This window comes from Ruditapes philippinarum, unplaced genomic scaffold (assembly GCF_026571515.1).
Source record: "Ruditapes philippinarum isolate M1 unplaced genomic scaffold, ASM2657151v2 ctg2224_1_1_1_1, whole genome shotgun sequence".
NCBI classification, from domain to species: Eukaryota; Metazoa; Mollusca; class Bivalvia; order Venerida; family Veneridae; genus Ruditapes; species Ruditapes philippinarum.
In genome coordinates, this window is record NW_026864966.1 from 80,474 (window position 1) to 97,789 (window position 17,316).

The 17,316-nt window shown below is 32.5% G+C and overlaps 1 protein-coding gene across 37 annotated transcripts in view; it reads right to left on the reverse strand.

Annotated features, from left to right (window-relative positions):
* The window catches only part of LOC132727433 (proline-rich protein 36-like), a 73,096-nt gene that overhangs the window by 43,781 nt on the left and 11,999 nt on the right, over window positions 1-17,316 (reverse strand). For 33 of the 37 annotated variants that reach the window (XM_060712945.1, XM_060712943.1, XM_060712939.1 and 30 more), the window contains exons 3-4: window positions 14,884-14,937; window positions 1,100-1,462 (exon numbers count right to left, since the gene is read on the reverse strand). In XM_060712945.1, the coding sequence (XP_060568928.1) occupies window positions 1,100-1,462; window positions 14,884-14,937 (417 nt within the window). Of the gene's footprint in view, window positions 1-1,099; window positions 1,463-5,219; window positions 6,627-12,808; window positions 12,854-14,883; window positions 14,938-17,316 lie in introns of all 37 variants that reach the window. The other 4 variants (XM_060712951.1, XM_060712952.1, XM_060712953.1 and 1 more) reach the window with 4 other exon arrangements.

Genomic DNA, 17,316 nt, shown 5'->3' on the forward strand with positions numbered 1-17,316 from the left:
ATAATGTTGATCAAAATGAACATACTTTCTCTTAAAAATCATATCTTACAAACTGTTAGGAAAATGGATACCTTATACAATATATATTTAAACATATTCTGGTTATACGCAAAGCATTTCTGTTGGTGTTTGTCTAGAACTACAGCTGTCGGCAGTATATTTTACTGTTCGTACTTTGTGTTAAGTCAGTAAACCTTCTTCTTTTTGAATGTTTTCATAAATTGGTACAGAATGAACATATTTTCTTGCTTTATATACATTCGGTTTGGTCGGTGGTAAAGAAAATCCATATCTTGTATCATTTGCTGAAGTTGAGACATCCGACAGCAGACTCAGTTTTTGTCGAGATTACAAATTATCAGAACAACATGCGACCTGTGGCTAAAGCCGATTTTAAGCTTTAAAAAATCATACCATGACAACAAAGCTCGCAGAAAACAATGAAATATACTGGAAAACAATGAAGTCATCTCCAAACACCAACATTTAAAAGTAAGCAAGTTTAACAAAGCAAAAGGCAAGCGGCTGAGTGGAATCATATTTTGAAAAAAATGAAAACTGTATCAATTATACCCAAAACTAGAAAGTTAATGTTACAAGATATCAATGAAGGAAAATATATTTATCAGAAATTTTCGACGGGTGCTTACAAATCTATCATTAAAATTACATGTACTAAAATTGTCCTTGCAAAGGTTTTTTCTTTCCTTTAAACGTCCACGCTTTTGCAGTCCGGTATTAAAATGTACAGTCTGAATGTCAAAGTATATACATGTAAGTTTATACAGAATGTGCCGAGTAAAGGCAAGCAGTAGAGGCAAGCCTGATAACATTGCTTTTGTCTAAATTATCGTTTATTTCCAAAAGAAACCAGCATTGGTGTTAAAATGGTTGAATAGGAAAGGATTGAAAAAGTCCGGATTAGAGCTTGCAAGCTGTGTCCAATCTGCATTTCCAGATTGTTGCTGCGTATTAGTTTGCCCTACACCACCATGCTGTGCGATTCCAGTTCCTGCTCCAGAATCCCACGTGCCGGCAGCGTTCCCAGAATTCTGTTGCCATGCATTTGATTGCTGTGTGCTGCCGCTTCGCCTTTTACCTGGTGATGGACCGCGGCGGATGGATGTAGGTGGGCCTCGATTTTGTATCGCAGCTGGAGCCGGTGGTCCTGAAATCATTGGGGCGGATGTCACCGGACCGCCATAGAAAGAATTCATAATGATGTGCATGACGTCGAAACCGAAGGGCAAAGGCGGAGGAATTGGGTGTGGCCATCCTGCTGGAGTACGAAGCTGACGAATTTTGTTTTCCAAGGCTTGTTTCACATTATCCGACAGATCTAGTGCAGGACTGTAGATAGCAGCCGCAGCTGCAGCGGCAGCTGTCTCGGTTTTTGCATTGTTAATTCCAACAATTGCCATATTGATTTGGTGTTCTGTAGGATCAGGTGGTGCTGTGGTGCCTGTAAGAAAACAGCTGAGTCATGCGCAATCATCGTTTGGCATAGTAAAAAAAAAACATTTTAGATTTGGAAATAAGGGGTACACGACTTAAATTATCATAACGAATAATGAGTCAAGTTTTTTTATCATTTTTGGCTAGTAAAGTTTAAGGTTGATTTTTTTCAGACATGTATTTTTATTTGATTTTTATCAATATTTTTCTTCCTTTTTATCGTTTCTTCATATTCCCTTCAGCTTTGCACTTTTTACACTTCGCATCTGCAGTCGCAGGCTATATATATATCATAGCATATAGATATTATACAGCGCATCTAGCATGCATGCCGTTATTACATTGTTGTATGAAAGTAGCAGTTTATATATATTATATTATATATATATGTGTGTGTATATATATGTATATATGACAATTAGAAATATACAAGTTTGTACAAGTTTATAGGAAGTTCAAATCAAGTATCTTCAAAGTTATTCTGAACTTCTTACAAACACCGTAAATGTTAGTTCATGATAACTCAACCCATGCATTTTAAAGTATTTCTGACTGAGTACATTATATTAAGAGGATATATTTATATATGTCTATACTTACCATTAAAATCTACATTGGTTTAGGTCCACACTAACACTATCCGTCGTAAAATACCGAGGTATGCCGAAAATTTCCGAAACATTGAATTCATATATATTTCGAAAAATTAAAACACTTATTCAACAAGTTGTTTTACATTTGCTGTACTAGGATCGGAAAATATGAGGTGCACCGAGCATATAAAATTAAATAGTGAGATGTGACAACAATTATAAAAAGATACAGTTCCAAGAGGTATTGCATTCAATCAGGTAATATTTTAAACAATCAATGAAAAAATAATCCTATTAGTTTTTATTTTTAACAAAATATGTACACACAAATCATTTATATAAAACAAAATCCTTTTCATTTTTAAAACTATTTAAATACAAATTGAGTAAACATTTGTAACTTAAACTATTGTAAATTTTAAATTAATATGTTAAAACATTCTTATTAGTATCTATATAGGTCTGATAGATACAAATTACATATACGAACATGCTTCAAAGATGATATTTACATGTATACATGTTTGTCATATACTTGTTAATAACATCATTAAATATACATATATATATATAAATACATGTTTGTCATTTCAATAGTTAATAAACAAATTTAGATACAATATTAATGATATATGATGTTTTGTCAACTTATGCAAATATCTAAATAATACCAATCATGATTAAGTCACGTGTTCCTCTTATCGAACACGTGTTCCTGTTATCGAACACTGTTTCACTAAAAAGCACTTCATGAGTTCAAGTAAATGATCAAGCAAAGCAAACGTTCAAAGGAAGCATTAAAATGGGAAGCATTGAAGCCATACAGAAACAAATATAACTTCGCTTAGCTGCTTCATAAAAAGGTGTAGGGGCGCTTCTTTAGCATTTGTCTAAAAATAGTTGACTTGACGGAAAGGGTTAACTGTGTTGGGATTTGAAATAAATGAGTTTTGGCATAAGTTAAATGTTCAATCCTATTGGATCTTGTGAATTTAAGAAAAAATGATAGTCGAGTTCTTTTCTAAAATGCATTAATTTAAAAGTATTTACATTTCAAGGTAACTTCTTTCCACATTCTCTCAAAGACATTTGGTTTATTGTATAAATTTTTAATTTGGCAGTTGTTCTAAGGTAAAAGAACAAACAGACAAACGCTATGGTGAAAGTTTGGACGAACGTCAGGCGTAAAACTTAAATTTATGCTGCCCAGACTTGGTAACAGTTTGTATTTTTACCTTTTCTATCAGTGTTCCTAGCAGTCGGGGTTACTGAACTGGTCAAAGCTGGTACGGACATAGGCGCAACAGATTTTGAAACACTTGTCGGACCTTTCGAAGAAAGATTTTCAAAAATATTCATTTTCGGTTCTGTTGAGAACATGGTTTGTAGGGATTTGCTTGACGTTGTTGGACTTACACTTGAAGAACTTTCACTGGTTGTCCTTGAATTAGTAACTGATGTAGTTTTTGTAAACGAGACTCTATTAGTGGAAGTTGAACCTTCATTTTTGTTAATTTTGGTTTGTGAAAGGTCCAACAATTGTGTAACAGAATTTGTTGGTATTGGTGGTGGCGGTGGATGCTCACTAGAGGTCGCTGCTGCGCTATTTGCAGGGGACGCTGCTGCTATTTTATCTCTCCTTGCTACATCTGCGACAGCTGTGCATAAGACGTGTTTAACAATGAGACTTAATGTAACAATGATGTTTAAAGCTATAAAAGATGATATATACATACAAACATATCTATACTCTATTATGATAACATAGCATATCTATACATCATAAGTTGTCGATACTTCCAGTATCTTTCTTTAAAAATGGAATGCAATTTAATGACTAATAAATTTTAATTTTGCAACGACCTTATGTAATTTTATAAACTTACTTTGTAAACAGACAAAATAAATACAGTAACAAAAAGACCGCTTATTTCAAACCATAATATTAAATAACAGCATTAATTCAATACCAAAGTATTCAATAACACACTTCCTTCCATGTCATTTACTTACGTACACTTCTTTATAGTTTATAAAAAAAGTTTCTATACAAAAATATATGTCAAGAATGGTATTACACGTGCTAAACAACATTACACCGACATCGGTCAGAAGATATTGTAATAAATCATTAAATGATCCTTATTATAAGTATATATAAAGATATTGTTTGAAAAAAATATGGCAATTCACAAAGAAACAAGTAATAATTGCACAAGAAAAGAAACAAAAACATTGGTATAAAATCTGATAAAACTGCATTAAAATTCCTTACGGAAATCAGTAAATTTATAAAACTATTGTCTATAAGTTATTCGGTTTGATCATACACTTTTCATTATCCTGTTGTTTCTAGTTTCCAATGGTTCCTTATAAGTTCTTAATATTTCAATATTTCAACGCGCCCGCTTTAGCGCTTCTGATGGCTTTTGTTTCGCGCGGTGCTATGATTTATGAATGCACATGGCTTTTTTTTCAGTATTTAGAGCGTGTCACATAACAGCTCCTCTTGAAATTTTCAAGTTCTTATATTTTCAACGCGTCCGCTTAGCGCTTCTTATGGCTTTTGTTTCGCACGCTGCTATCATTTATGCATGTACATGGCATTTTTTCATTATTAAAAGCGTTCACATAACAGCTCCTCTTGAAATTTTAAAACATTCAAAGCACATGTTAAATATTAATGGACATGTTAGAAACAATAAATACACAGTCGGAATCTGCGGTTTACAAACATCGACATTGATAGTCAGAGCTCTTGAAGTCGTCTCATACTTTAAGAAAGTATTTGAGCCGCGTCATGACAAAACCAACATAATGGGTTTGCGACCAGCATGGATCCAGACCAGCCTGCGCATCCGAGCAGTCTGATCAGGATCCATGCTATTCGCTTACAAGCCCAATTACAAGTAGAGAAACTGACAGCGAACAGCATGGATCCTGATCAGTCTGGATCCATGCTGGTCGCAAACCCATTATGTTGGTTTTGTCATGACGCGGCTCATTTATTTATTTATACAGATTCGTTAACTGTTTGTGTTTTAATTTGCATCACTGTTTATGTAAATTCATCCTGAGATCAAGAGCTCTGTTCAGCACTTTTGTTAGATGCAACTTTTCTGTTGATTAATGGGACCGTCAACCTAAATGATTTCTGTGATATTATCTAACCTGCCACATATCTTCGTACAAACGCTATGGCTTGAGCCCATCTCTCATTAGCTGACGGAATCTCTTTGATGTGTGCTATTTCGTTTGTGGATGGAAGAGGTCCTGCTTTCTCTGAGGTTGTTTGGATGAATGAGCTCTTTGTTAGATCATTCGCTTTTACATTGCTTTGAAAATCGTTGTATGTATTACTTTGGGAATGTTGTTCAGGACTGTCGTAGGAAGGTAAGTAAGGCTTCGGCGGTTGAGATGGATTAAATGGTTCATTATTCGTAGTATCAGCATAGGTAACGGGTGATTCCTGTTTCGTAGGGTAAGTGGGAGGGTGTGTTATTCCTTTCGTTTCAGTCGGTGTAGTCTCTGCGTACCGTAAAACAGCAGCTGTTTCTAAATCAACTTTTGTTGCCGCTGGTGCAGCAGTTGTTGTTTGTGGGGCAGCTGACGTTGGTTGTGGGGCAGCGGTTGTAGGTTGTGGGGCAGCGGTTGTTGGTTGTGGGGCAGCGGTTGTTGGTTGTGGGGCAGCTGTAGTTGGTTGTGGGGCAGCTGTAGTTGGTTGTGGGGCAGCTGTTACCGGCACGAAAGTCGCCGGGAATGCTGGTGCTGTCACGGGTGCTCCAGTTGCAGTCTGGATGACCGTATTCGGTTGAATATAGACTGAGGCCTTATTTGACTGAACTGTTTGTGTCGATGCTGTCATAGGTAAAGTTGGTGTCAATATCGGTTGGCCTGTTGATCGTGAATCAATTATGAATTTCTGAAGCATTCCCATTGTTCGCACAAGACCAGCAAGAGTTTTCATCAAAAGAAGACGTTCAATCCTAACTAAATTTGCATCTGGTGTCTTCACAAGTGTTTGAGTCAAATCTGAGAGACCGCTTTGGAAGTAATTTTGTTTGTGTGATTGTTTAGCTGCTGATTTAGATTTATGATGAATTAAGGGATTCCTTCGGTTTAATTCTTCCACTTCATTTAATATTTTGGTATACAGAGTTGTAGTGGTCTCAGCGGTTGTGTTTTCATAAGTTATTGCTGCGCCTGTATCTCCAAATACATGAGCGTGTTTATCCATCCAAGCAGCTAGCACTGGATTTCCACCATGACCTTTAATAGGTGCATCTGTCGCAACTGTTGGCATTTCTGTAACAACAGTGTTTGGATACGTTTGATTACTTTGTGACTGTGACACTGTTGTAATTTCCGGCTGTGTGGTCCAAGTATTAGAATTTACATAATGATCTGATGTTGGTATTGAATCCACAGATGCTGTTGGTGCTTGGGTTTGTTCTTGCCATCCGTAGTCTGTCTTTGTCGTAGGAGTTTCATTAATCCATTCCTGTTTATGGGTGGTCGGCTGTGATGGGTGATGCCATATTTCTGAATTTGGTACAATATGTCTGTTATTAATAGTGGCTGTAAAGGTAAAAGCTAGTTTAGATAATGGTAATGTTTTATTAGAATTATGATGTGTCTGAAAGAGAGGTTTGTAAGCTGTATCATTTACTAGGTAAGGAATGTGTGTTGGTGACGATGTACTTACTGATGAAACTGTGATATTATGTTGATAAAAACGGTCTGATTCATTTAAAAATTCCGATTTGCTTTGACCAGTAACATTGTCAGTAAAGTTAACTTTGTTTTCAGCATTGTTTATTTCATAAGCATTCATTTGTGTTTTTGTTTTTCCATCATACGTTATATTTACATGTTCTATTAATTGATATGTGGTATATCTGTTCCTCTGTGTAACATTGTCATTGACACCACGATCTAGTGTAGTGTGTAACGCATTTCTGCCTTCTGTTGAATTTACTGGCTCTAAAATTGTTGTATTTGCATTCATGGTCCCTTTTACAGTGTCATTCTTAGTTCTGGTTTCATTCGAAAGCGAAATTTCCTGAAGGAGCATACCATATGACAACTTAGTGAACACACTCGAGGGATTTTTAGTATTTTCAAGAGCTTTCTTTTGTTTTGTCTTATTGAAATCTACATTTCCCTCCAACAGTTTAGCACCTTTCGAATCCCTGATTACACTGGACACAGGTAAGATGTTGGTAAAATATTCTGCTTGTATGGTTGACCTACCAAGAGCATTTGGAGGGGGCTTGGTGATTATTGGTAATATATGAATGTTTGTTGTGTTACCTTTTATATGCTGAAGTGACTTTAGAATAGCTTGTATAATAGTTTGTTTTTGTAGCATGTCCCTATTCAAATGTCTAGTACTACTGGAAATTTTCGGTGATTTTAAACTTAATTGTTGTCCTTTGGTTTTTGGCAATTCAATCAGTCTTCTGGTTATCGTTGTTGCTTCTGCGTCAACTCCTTTATTCGATCGGTTGATGCCCCATTGATGATCAGAACTGTTTGTTACAGATCTTGCTGTTTTAGCATTTTTAGCTTTAAAATCTTTGAAACTTATTAGTGTTTCTTTTTTTGCTATTTTCTGTGCATGTGTTATTCGTGGGACATTATCATTAACGATCGCTTTAGAAGAAATGTTGTGTTTTTCCATCGATAGAGTATTTACTGTAAGTTCCTGTTTAGGTGGAGATAAAACAAAGTGAAACATTGATGCTTGATCAGCTTTGAGAACTTCCTTGCCGTCATATGTTGATGAATTCCTCGTTATAAAATACTTGCTGAGTGGTGATAGAATGCCATCCTTTACAAGCCGATTGATCAGATGATCTGTTGTGATACTGTTGATGGAATATGATTCTCCATGCCCTAAAGATGCACGTGACAGCGTTCATTATCCACCTGCTTACGTTAAACCTCCACACAACACTTAATGACAATTTTTTTGATGGACTGACGTTTTGTTTACCTTTCACCTCCTCAAACTTGGCATTTTCATTACAGTGTATAATCTCGCAAAAGTGTGCTGCCCAAGTCATTTTTGTACAGATAAAAACATTATATTATTGTTATTAAATAAAGTTGATGACGCCTAACTTCAACACAAAGTCATGAATGTTTACTAATAATACAATCTGTAAGCATATTTGATATATGTATATGTTATTTTTTATTATATTTACAAAGTACTTAATATCAACTTTTAAAAAACGTGACATTCGGTAAGTGGAGGTGACAGGTTTTTCTGGTGCAAACTTTAGGATGAAAATGAATTTCAAAAAATGTTGCTCATTATCTGACACTTGTATTGATGTGTAAGTAAACTGCAACAAAGTATGATGACACATCACTTGTTAATAATAAGGGTCCAAGTATGTGTAAATATTGAATCATTTTTCTGTTTATTTCATTTTAAATTTGATTGCAAATATAGGTATATAAATGTTAATATAATTGGGGTACGTTAATGAAAATTTGTATAATCGGTCATTCATTCTAAAAATTGCACCTTCATTGACCCCTGAATATCGGGACTGTTTCTCTTTGTTTGCTATCAATATATAAATATATATATCGAATATAAATTACATTTTCTTCCTATCACTTTAATCAAAACCAAAAATTAAGTGTAACAGTTTAGTATGAATAAGATATGATTTATAAAAATTTGGGACAGAAGTTCTTCTTTTGAATTCAGTTTTGTTTTAGGGTCCAGAAATTCAGGTATCAATAGCGTCAGTTTACAGAAACAAATAATCATTATGTCAAATAACCTTGTTCTTATCAATAATGTCTTTATTTGAGTCTTAGTTTACACAGACTATGTATTTGATTGTCACACGATAAGTTTATTCTCAAAGAACAATAACAATAGTATTATTATTATCATTATTCATGTAAGATTACAATTACGACACTTCAAGCGTCGCTTACTTTATCCTCTTCGAATAAAATATAATGACAAAATATCATTACATGTAGATGAAGATGAAATGTATTTATGTTGATTTGACACTTATTATGTTAAATGTTGATAGATGATCAAAAATGAAATACATTTTAATTTTGAAACGCTTCAGTAAACAAACGACTTAAAAGAAGTATGAAAAACATACACTGCAAGTATGAGGTCAAAACAATTAAATAATTATACGACCAATCGTCATACAATATGTTCAACAAAATATGGAGATAACGTTAGGCATTAATTAAAGTAAGAAAGAAGCATTAAAAACGTAATAAAAACTTGCCTATTACAGATTATAATAACGAAATAATTGTACATTACAAAATACGACTTATATATCAATTAAATCAGGACGAAAATGTAAACAAGATAATTAAACCCCATGAGATGTTTGTAATATATATTTTAAAGTATTTAGTGTCTTTCTGATCAATGGTGGAGATATTTCATTGTGAAATCTTTATAATATGAAAGATTTTATATAATGTAGGAAAGAATGCATACCGTACTATAATTAACAGGGTTCTTTTTGTTGTTTTGGGGGGATTTTCTTTAGTTACTAAAGGTAAAGTAGCAAAAAACCTAGAATGTTACTTGTTTAACCTACATTATCTTGACATTAACAGAGACCTTTAAAAAGTTCATCTATTTACCATTTTACAACCCACCTGAAGTAAATAAGATTTTTTATTGCTGATTTAACTACTTAAACAACTTTAAAAAAAAACAGATAAATTGTGCAAAGTTTTGCCCTTTTTCTTATTGTATTTAATTATAATACTAGTAGTCTGGCGTGTTAAGGGTGGTCCAGCTATATTTGGTCTGATTGCTCAACGTACAAAAAAACCTATGTTACATGTTTGACAAGTTAACTTCTAAAGTAGTTGTTTGAGAAAGATAACGGTTGTTTTTGTTTGTTTTGTTTTTTTATAAAAAAAAGGGAGTATAAAATACATTGATAAGTTACAAGCTGGTGTTAGCAAGACATGCAGTACTTAACGTTTTGATACACCAAATCTATTCTCAAATGTTCTGTAAAATCAAAACTGTACCAAGTTAGTACAAAATGTTCATATAAAAGAACAGACTGTGTTGTTTAGCTCTGATTTTTGAAAAAAAACAGCTTTGAATAGATTTTTTTTTTGATAGAAATAAACTTTTATTAAAACAAAGGAACAAAAAAACAGAAACAGATTACAATTTTTTTTCATTTAAAGATCCTGTAACACATTTTTATGGTTTTATTTCATAAATATGATGCTCAAATTAAGATTTGTCAATTTTGTAAGTTCCAATAAGCATTATTTATAAAGATATTACCGAATTTAACATTTCATATAAATAAAGGGAGATAATTAGAATTTTTTTTCTATAAATTCTAAGTCAAATTTTCCAAAAAGAAATGAATGCATATACTTTATTGATTTCATATAATGTGCACAAATATTTGCAGTACATGCTTTATATATTCTCCGATGTTTGAAACTTGTTTTATTTGCATAATTATGTACATATATAATTTATTGTTAGACTGGTATACACACAGGTACAATATCAATCACAAAACATACAGGATCTTTAAATACAAATTATGAAAAAGAATAAAAATTAAATACAAATTTAAAACATAACCCAGGTTAATCATTATAGAAATGGTGTATCAAAATGTAAACTCAATACCATATTCAAATGATGTCACCATGTACAAGGTGATGGCATAGTTACAAAACGGAGAACTTATTTATTTCGGAACAAGTTTAAAAAAAAGATACATCTGTTCTTTCTCAAAACATTTTTTTAGGCCTTTTCTTAACCCCTTGGATTACGTTTTAGCATTAAGTAAATAAAGACGGCAATGCGTGTAAAATAAAATGATCATTTGACCGGAGAAATATTTCGTAATTTATCGCAAGTAAACGTTGCATAATTAACTATTTGGAAATTATTGAAAAGACGGACAGAAATATAGTGGCCACTTATAACAGTTATGCTAAAATTATTTAAAAAGCATTGCTGTATAAATGATTTAATTCAAGCTATATGTTATGTTTGTAACTTTGCCATTCTTTACAGAAAGTGGGAATTGGATATGAAGGTTATAATATTACCTTTATCAGTTTGTATCATTAACAGTTTAAGATATTGATGTGGCTCTGAGGCGTAAGCTGAAGCCGGGGTTTGACCTGCAAATCGTTTACAAACCAGTGTGTAGCGGTGTGTAGTGTGTAAACACAAATACAATACATAAACCCGTGTGTAGCGGTGTGTAGTGTGTAAACACAAATACAATACATAAACCAGTATGTAGCGGTGTAGTGTGTAAACACAAATACAATACATAAACCAGTGTATAGCGGTGTGTAGTGTGTAAACACAAATACAATACATAAAGCAGTGAGTAATGTATATTCTATGTTTCCCGTGCAAGACAGACGTGTTTTCGTGTTTGGCATATATATCCAAGTAAATGAGTCTTCGTGTACGACATATATGTCCCAATGTTTGGCATATGTCTTTGAGTAGAAACATCGTCCTTGTGTAGGACATATGTTCTCCCAGGTTAGACATATGTCATCAGGCAGAACATATATCACATAAAACGACATTTACCCCGATACATATTGCTAAAATTAATTTTCTCGTGTATAATTTTTTTTTTAAAAATCACCTAGATGTAATTAATGTAGCGTGTTACAAATATTAGCGTATGGGGCAAATGGAGAGTTGAAGTATAGAAAAATGTCGTCGTGTTTCAATTAAGTTACAATTTACAGAATCTACTTTAAAATATTTGTCTAATTTTCTTAAAAGTACGGACATTAAATTTTCCTTCTAATTTCGCTAACGTAGTTTAATCAGCATAAAAATATAGGTCGAGGAAAAAAGGACAATTGATTTAGCTATTTATACCTTCCAGTAGTCTAGTCATTTGACGTCATGACGTCATTATATCGATTTTATGACATAACCATGTAATTATAGTTATTTTAGTGTGGTTACATTGTGTCATCATAAGGATGGTGACGTCATCCAACTGATATTGAAGACATAATTCTAACATAATTTGGTTTCGTGGAACTTAAACATTGCACAAAAAAAGTTGTTTTATTTAAAACTTTAATAGATAGGGGCCTATACGAAATCACATGAACTATATAAAAAAATCTACACATAGAAATCTACTCAGTAAAAACTTCATAAAATAAATGAACTAAAGCTTCTCAGATATTTTTTAAACCACAATTGTTAAAAAATATGAAATGTAAGAAGTTAACATTTTTGTTAGATATTACGGTGTTATTTTGTTTAAATCTAAAAACCTTATCCAAGACGTTATAACAAAACATTTTGTTGTAAATATGATCAATGTACGTCACCCATTCTATTACTGTAAACACAAAGTCAAAATAAAGTCCTGGAACAATTTGAACAGTCAACCTCAATATTTTGAAAGTACACATTTGATACGCCTAGAGTTCTTTTTATGACACAAATTTAGTCTAAATGTTGTACATATAAAAGACATTTCCTTACAAATAATTTTCTCTCTCTTTTGATCTTTAGATTTATTCTAGCTATGTCATATAGTACCGAGAACTATCATCTTTTGATTTTCTTAAAAGTTCTAACAGTTTCTTGGGAAAAGAAGACTATTTTCCAACTTTATGTTACAGTAAAGAATTTATGACTTGTTCGATCATTGTAATGCGGTCGCATAGTAATAAAGCATCAAAAAGCAACATTTTGCCAACCTAGCACTTACCGCCGATTTTTCCTTTCACAGACACTGCACTTACAGGCACACCGTCTGAAATAATGACGTCATCGGTGATGTAAGTCGCTTGGCAACATTAAGCAGTGCAGAACGAACGCTTCCAGTGTACTACCACGTGACAAGCGCCATTGTAAAGCGTGTTTAATGTTTAGAATCGCAGCACCACAATTATACTACTGTTACTACACACAAATATCTACTAATATTGTAAAATAATGAATGATATTATTTAAAAACAATTCTAGCTAGATTTATTAGATTTTTTTCTTTTTAGTTCCTACATTTAAAAAAGAAATACATGTAGTTCTGTCATGTTGAAAGGGCACTTGTGAATGAATACTGATATAAAAAAAAATTGAAAGAGAATGAAAAAATAAAATAAAATTATTTCTATATCTATACAATCTCGAAAAACAAATCCTATGTTTATTTTATTTATTTTTTTGTTATAATAAAACATGCTTATAATTTCATGATTAGTTAAAATAATTTGATATAACAATTCAATGAAGCGTTATTTTGTAAAATCACAACATAGTGGATGTATAATGCAAATTACCAAATATATAAACATTTTTTAACTGTTAAAGGCATTACTCGACAAAAAGCAAAACAATTGTGTACGAAAATACGATTGAATGGAAATATTCAGTAAGCATTTAAAGTCTAAAATGACCACATTTACTTTTTCGTCTATTTTTTTTTCATTCAAAAATGAATATTCCCCGTCTTAAATTAACAAATATATAATATATTTAACTTTATGTGGTCGTGTAATGCCTTTAAACAAATTATAAATAAACAACTGCATGCCATCTGCGTTTACTCCTTAAAACATACAGTGAGATATAAGAGCTTTCCGGAGAACGCTTTGCAAGTACACTGCACATGCGCAAACATAGCCATGGTGACATTGTTCTTTGGCACGTGATTCATTTTTGACATCGAGGAAAAAAAGATAACAAAAATGTAACAAACGACAATCAGAAATAATCTGTTGTACAGATGTCGTAAAATTGATGCAGAGATCGTATGTCCAGACAGGTGCAAAAAAGTACGGTTTTATTTTAAATAAGTAATTTAGAATGAAAAACAAAATAAGAGTCAAATCTATATTTCAACCGCACAATGATTAAGGTTAATTAACTACTCACAAAACGTGAAAAAAAAGAAAGTAACGTAAATTTCAATAGCTTTTAACAATATCACGTGATGATTATATAAAATCACGTGATTATATCACATGGTTAGATCGCGCGCCTACAAAAAAAGTGCGTGTGCAAAGCTGTAAGGATATCAACAGTGACATGTGTGAATGCGAGGAAAACTTGACTTCCGGTTGCAACCAGCAGATCACGTGATTCACTTTGTACGGTGTATAAAGGCAGTGTCACAAAAAAATAGAAACTTAAACTAAAACGATAGCTTTTCAATTAGATTTAAATGTATATTAACTAACATTTATCAGCGCTGTAATATTTTATTTACTTTTTTAAAAAACCCTCTAAAATTTGGTCAGTGTGAAGGAGTTGATGAAGTTGTAAATTTATTCAATAACTGTTCTTAAAACAATGTTTGTTAGCGACAACAAGTTGGACCATTTTTATTTTCTAAAGGTTAATTTATTTCAAGTTCAGCAAGATTATTTATAAATTCATTACAGTTTGTTGTATCAATCATGCATCTGCCAGAAATTAAAATATTTAGAACTGAGACACGTAAAATCGTTTAATTTAGTATTGTAAAAAAATAGTAAAATCGTTTACATTAGTATTGTAAAGAACAATTAATCAATTCACCTATACATTTATTTCGTTTACATTTAGACCTGAAATATTATTGCAACTTATCACCACTAATGATATGCAAAATGAAAATCATTGTTTATTGCATACAAAAATTGCCCTATAATTGTTAAATGAGATGTTGTGAGATACTTCCGCTGGGAACCAATCAGAAAATGTCTAAAAATAGAATATTACAAATAGCCAATCAGAACGCATCATATATGTTTCAGAATCATTATCTATAAATAGCATCCAATCACAATCTAGGGTACTTACCAAGACCCATTGCAGCGTTTGCGGCCCATGCTGTCTTAGCAGCCTGTCCACGAACTAAAAAAATAAAAAGAAACTCTATGATTATCTTATATAATACTGCACGTTTGTAACGACGATTTTCATTGGATAATCGTGACGTTTAAACAAAACTTTTAAACTGGGGCATATACCCTGTCAAAAATCTTGATAACTAAAAATATTAGATTAAGGTCTTCTTGTTATCATATAGGTCGAAAACAAACAATACGATTTCGCCTATTAATGACCATTTACAATATAAAAAGGGTGGTCAGGATATCATATTTATTATTTATTGTAGCTTATATTTAAAATGACAGTATGAAACATCTTTATATATTAACATTTTAAATTAAGAATAAGTAATTAAAAGCGTATAAAACTATATTTCATTAAAGTCTTTTTACAAAACTGAAAGAGCAACAATGACACCCCCCCCCCCAAAAAAAAAAAAAACACACACACACAGTTAAAATATGTGATTTCATTTATGATAGTTTGATCAATTATATTTATATAATATACTATTTAAAACATATGAATACTGTATGTAAACAGAATAAAAATTTCCGTTAAAAAATATAATGCTGCTTTTAAGTAGGGCAAATAGGGGAAAATACTGCATGCACCATATCCTGTTAAGGCAATGTGAAAATAGGTTTCTTTCATACAGGCACTTTGATAACATTCAAACAAAAACTGTGTAAACTGCCGGCAGCTTTATACACGTTATGACATTGTTAGTTAAATTATCATTTTTGAAAGAAAACAAATAAAGGCTTTAGAAACAGCATCATTTATAATTATTTCAGCTCTTAATTCCATCATATGAAAATCATGGTTATGTAGTTTTCACTCCGGATCACGATAGGGAGCCACACTGAATTTACCAGAACACGGTTCAGCCACTGCATCGTTCCTAGGCAGGCTGTCCAGAAGTTTACCAGTTGCATATACTTTCGCAAGGAACTGTTAACTTCTGTACATGCCAGAGCAACGGTACAGTAGTACAAAGCGAATGACCGAAGATAGGATGATCAATCACTACAAAAGTGACCTGCACAGTCCGGGAATTGATTTTTAAGCTACATCTAATACTGTTACCATATATAGACATTCGTGCTATATTCAATACTAACTTTATTATTGTTGCGGAAGGATACTCTAACCAGTCAAAATGTAGTTCACGTTTAATGACAGCAATCGTCAATTTTCGGCATTTTCCGCCAATCTTCGTATTGTGAATAATCATTGAGGTGTTCCCATACTTAGACAGTATTATATAATGTTTTAAGAGAATTTTGTGGTTAATTAACATGTCAATTACATGACGTCAATCAATGACGTGATATATTGACGTCAACTGTCACATTATGTAAATCACTGTCAACAAACTAATATATGTCATGCTATTTTCAACAATCAAATCGTTAAGAATTACCTATATCCTTGCTTGTATTAAAACATATAAAAATTTACATGTACAGTTGACTCTCAATAAGTCAAAATCGCTTTACTCAAAATTCCGCGTTAGTCGAAGAATTTCTAAAGTCCCGTCAAATTTCCTTCTTTATCTTTGTATTTTAACTCCGCTTAGGTCAAATTTTGACTTACCGAGACTCCTCTTTAGTCGAAAAGAAAATTTGGTCCCGTCAATTAAAGTACAACATATTTTCATCTCAATTAGTCGTAGTGTGAAAACAGCCGAATGATCAAAGGTCGACGACATCACACGTTCCATAGACATTTTGATTGCCGGTCATCACGTATTATTAACACGTCGTATAAGTGGCTTTAATTCATTTCAGCACTTAATTGGTTTTAACAGTTAGATAACTAAATTAAAATTTAATTACATTTCTTTAAGAAAGATGACTCGTGCCAGTCTGACGGGTGTTTGTCAAATAACAGCCAAGGTATTGATGTGTGTTATCAACGTAAATGACATTTGTATAATTAATGTTCCGTCATTTTGCAAACATTAATTTGTACTTCCGGTTCACGATAGTTTCTACTTTCGTTTGGTCAGATGATCAAACGAATCAAATATAATTGTGTGTTTACGTTTCACTATTAATATACATGTTCATGTATTAAATTTTGAATGATATATTTATTTTCATTTATAATTTGTAGTTGTACGAGATTTACCGTCATTTCAACGGTTAATTATTGCAGCATTGCCGCTAACAACAATAACAAACCTACTTCTTTGCACATTTAATCAGGCACATGTATAAACATGTACGAATGTCAACGTAATGGCGGCAGTTCCACGTTACTCGAATTCCGTTTCTCTCGAAGTAAAATGCCCAGTCCCTTGGATTTCGAGTTACCGAGAGTCAACTGTATATATAATGTACAATTTTAAGGGACATTAATTTCTTATATATAGTGTTTATAATTGTATATATG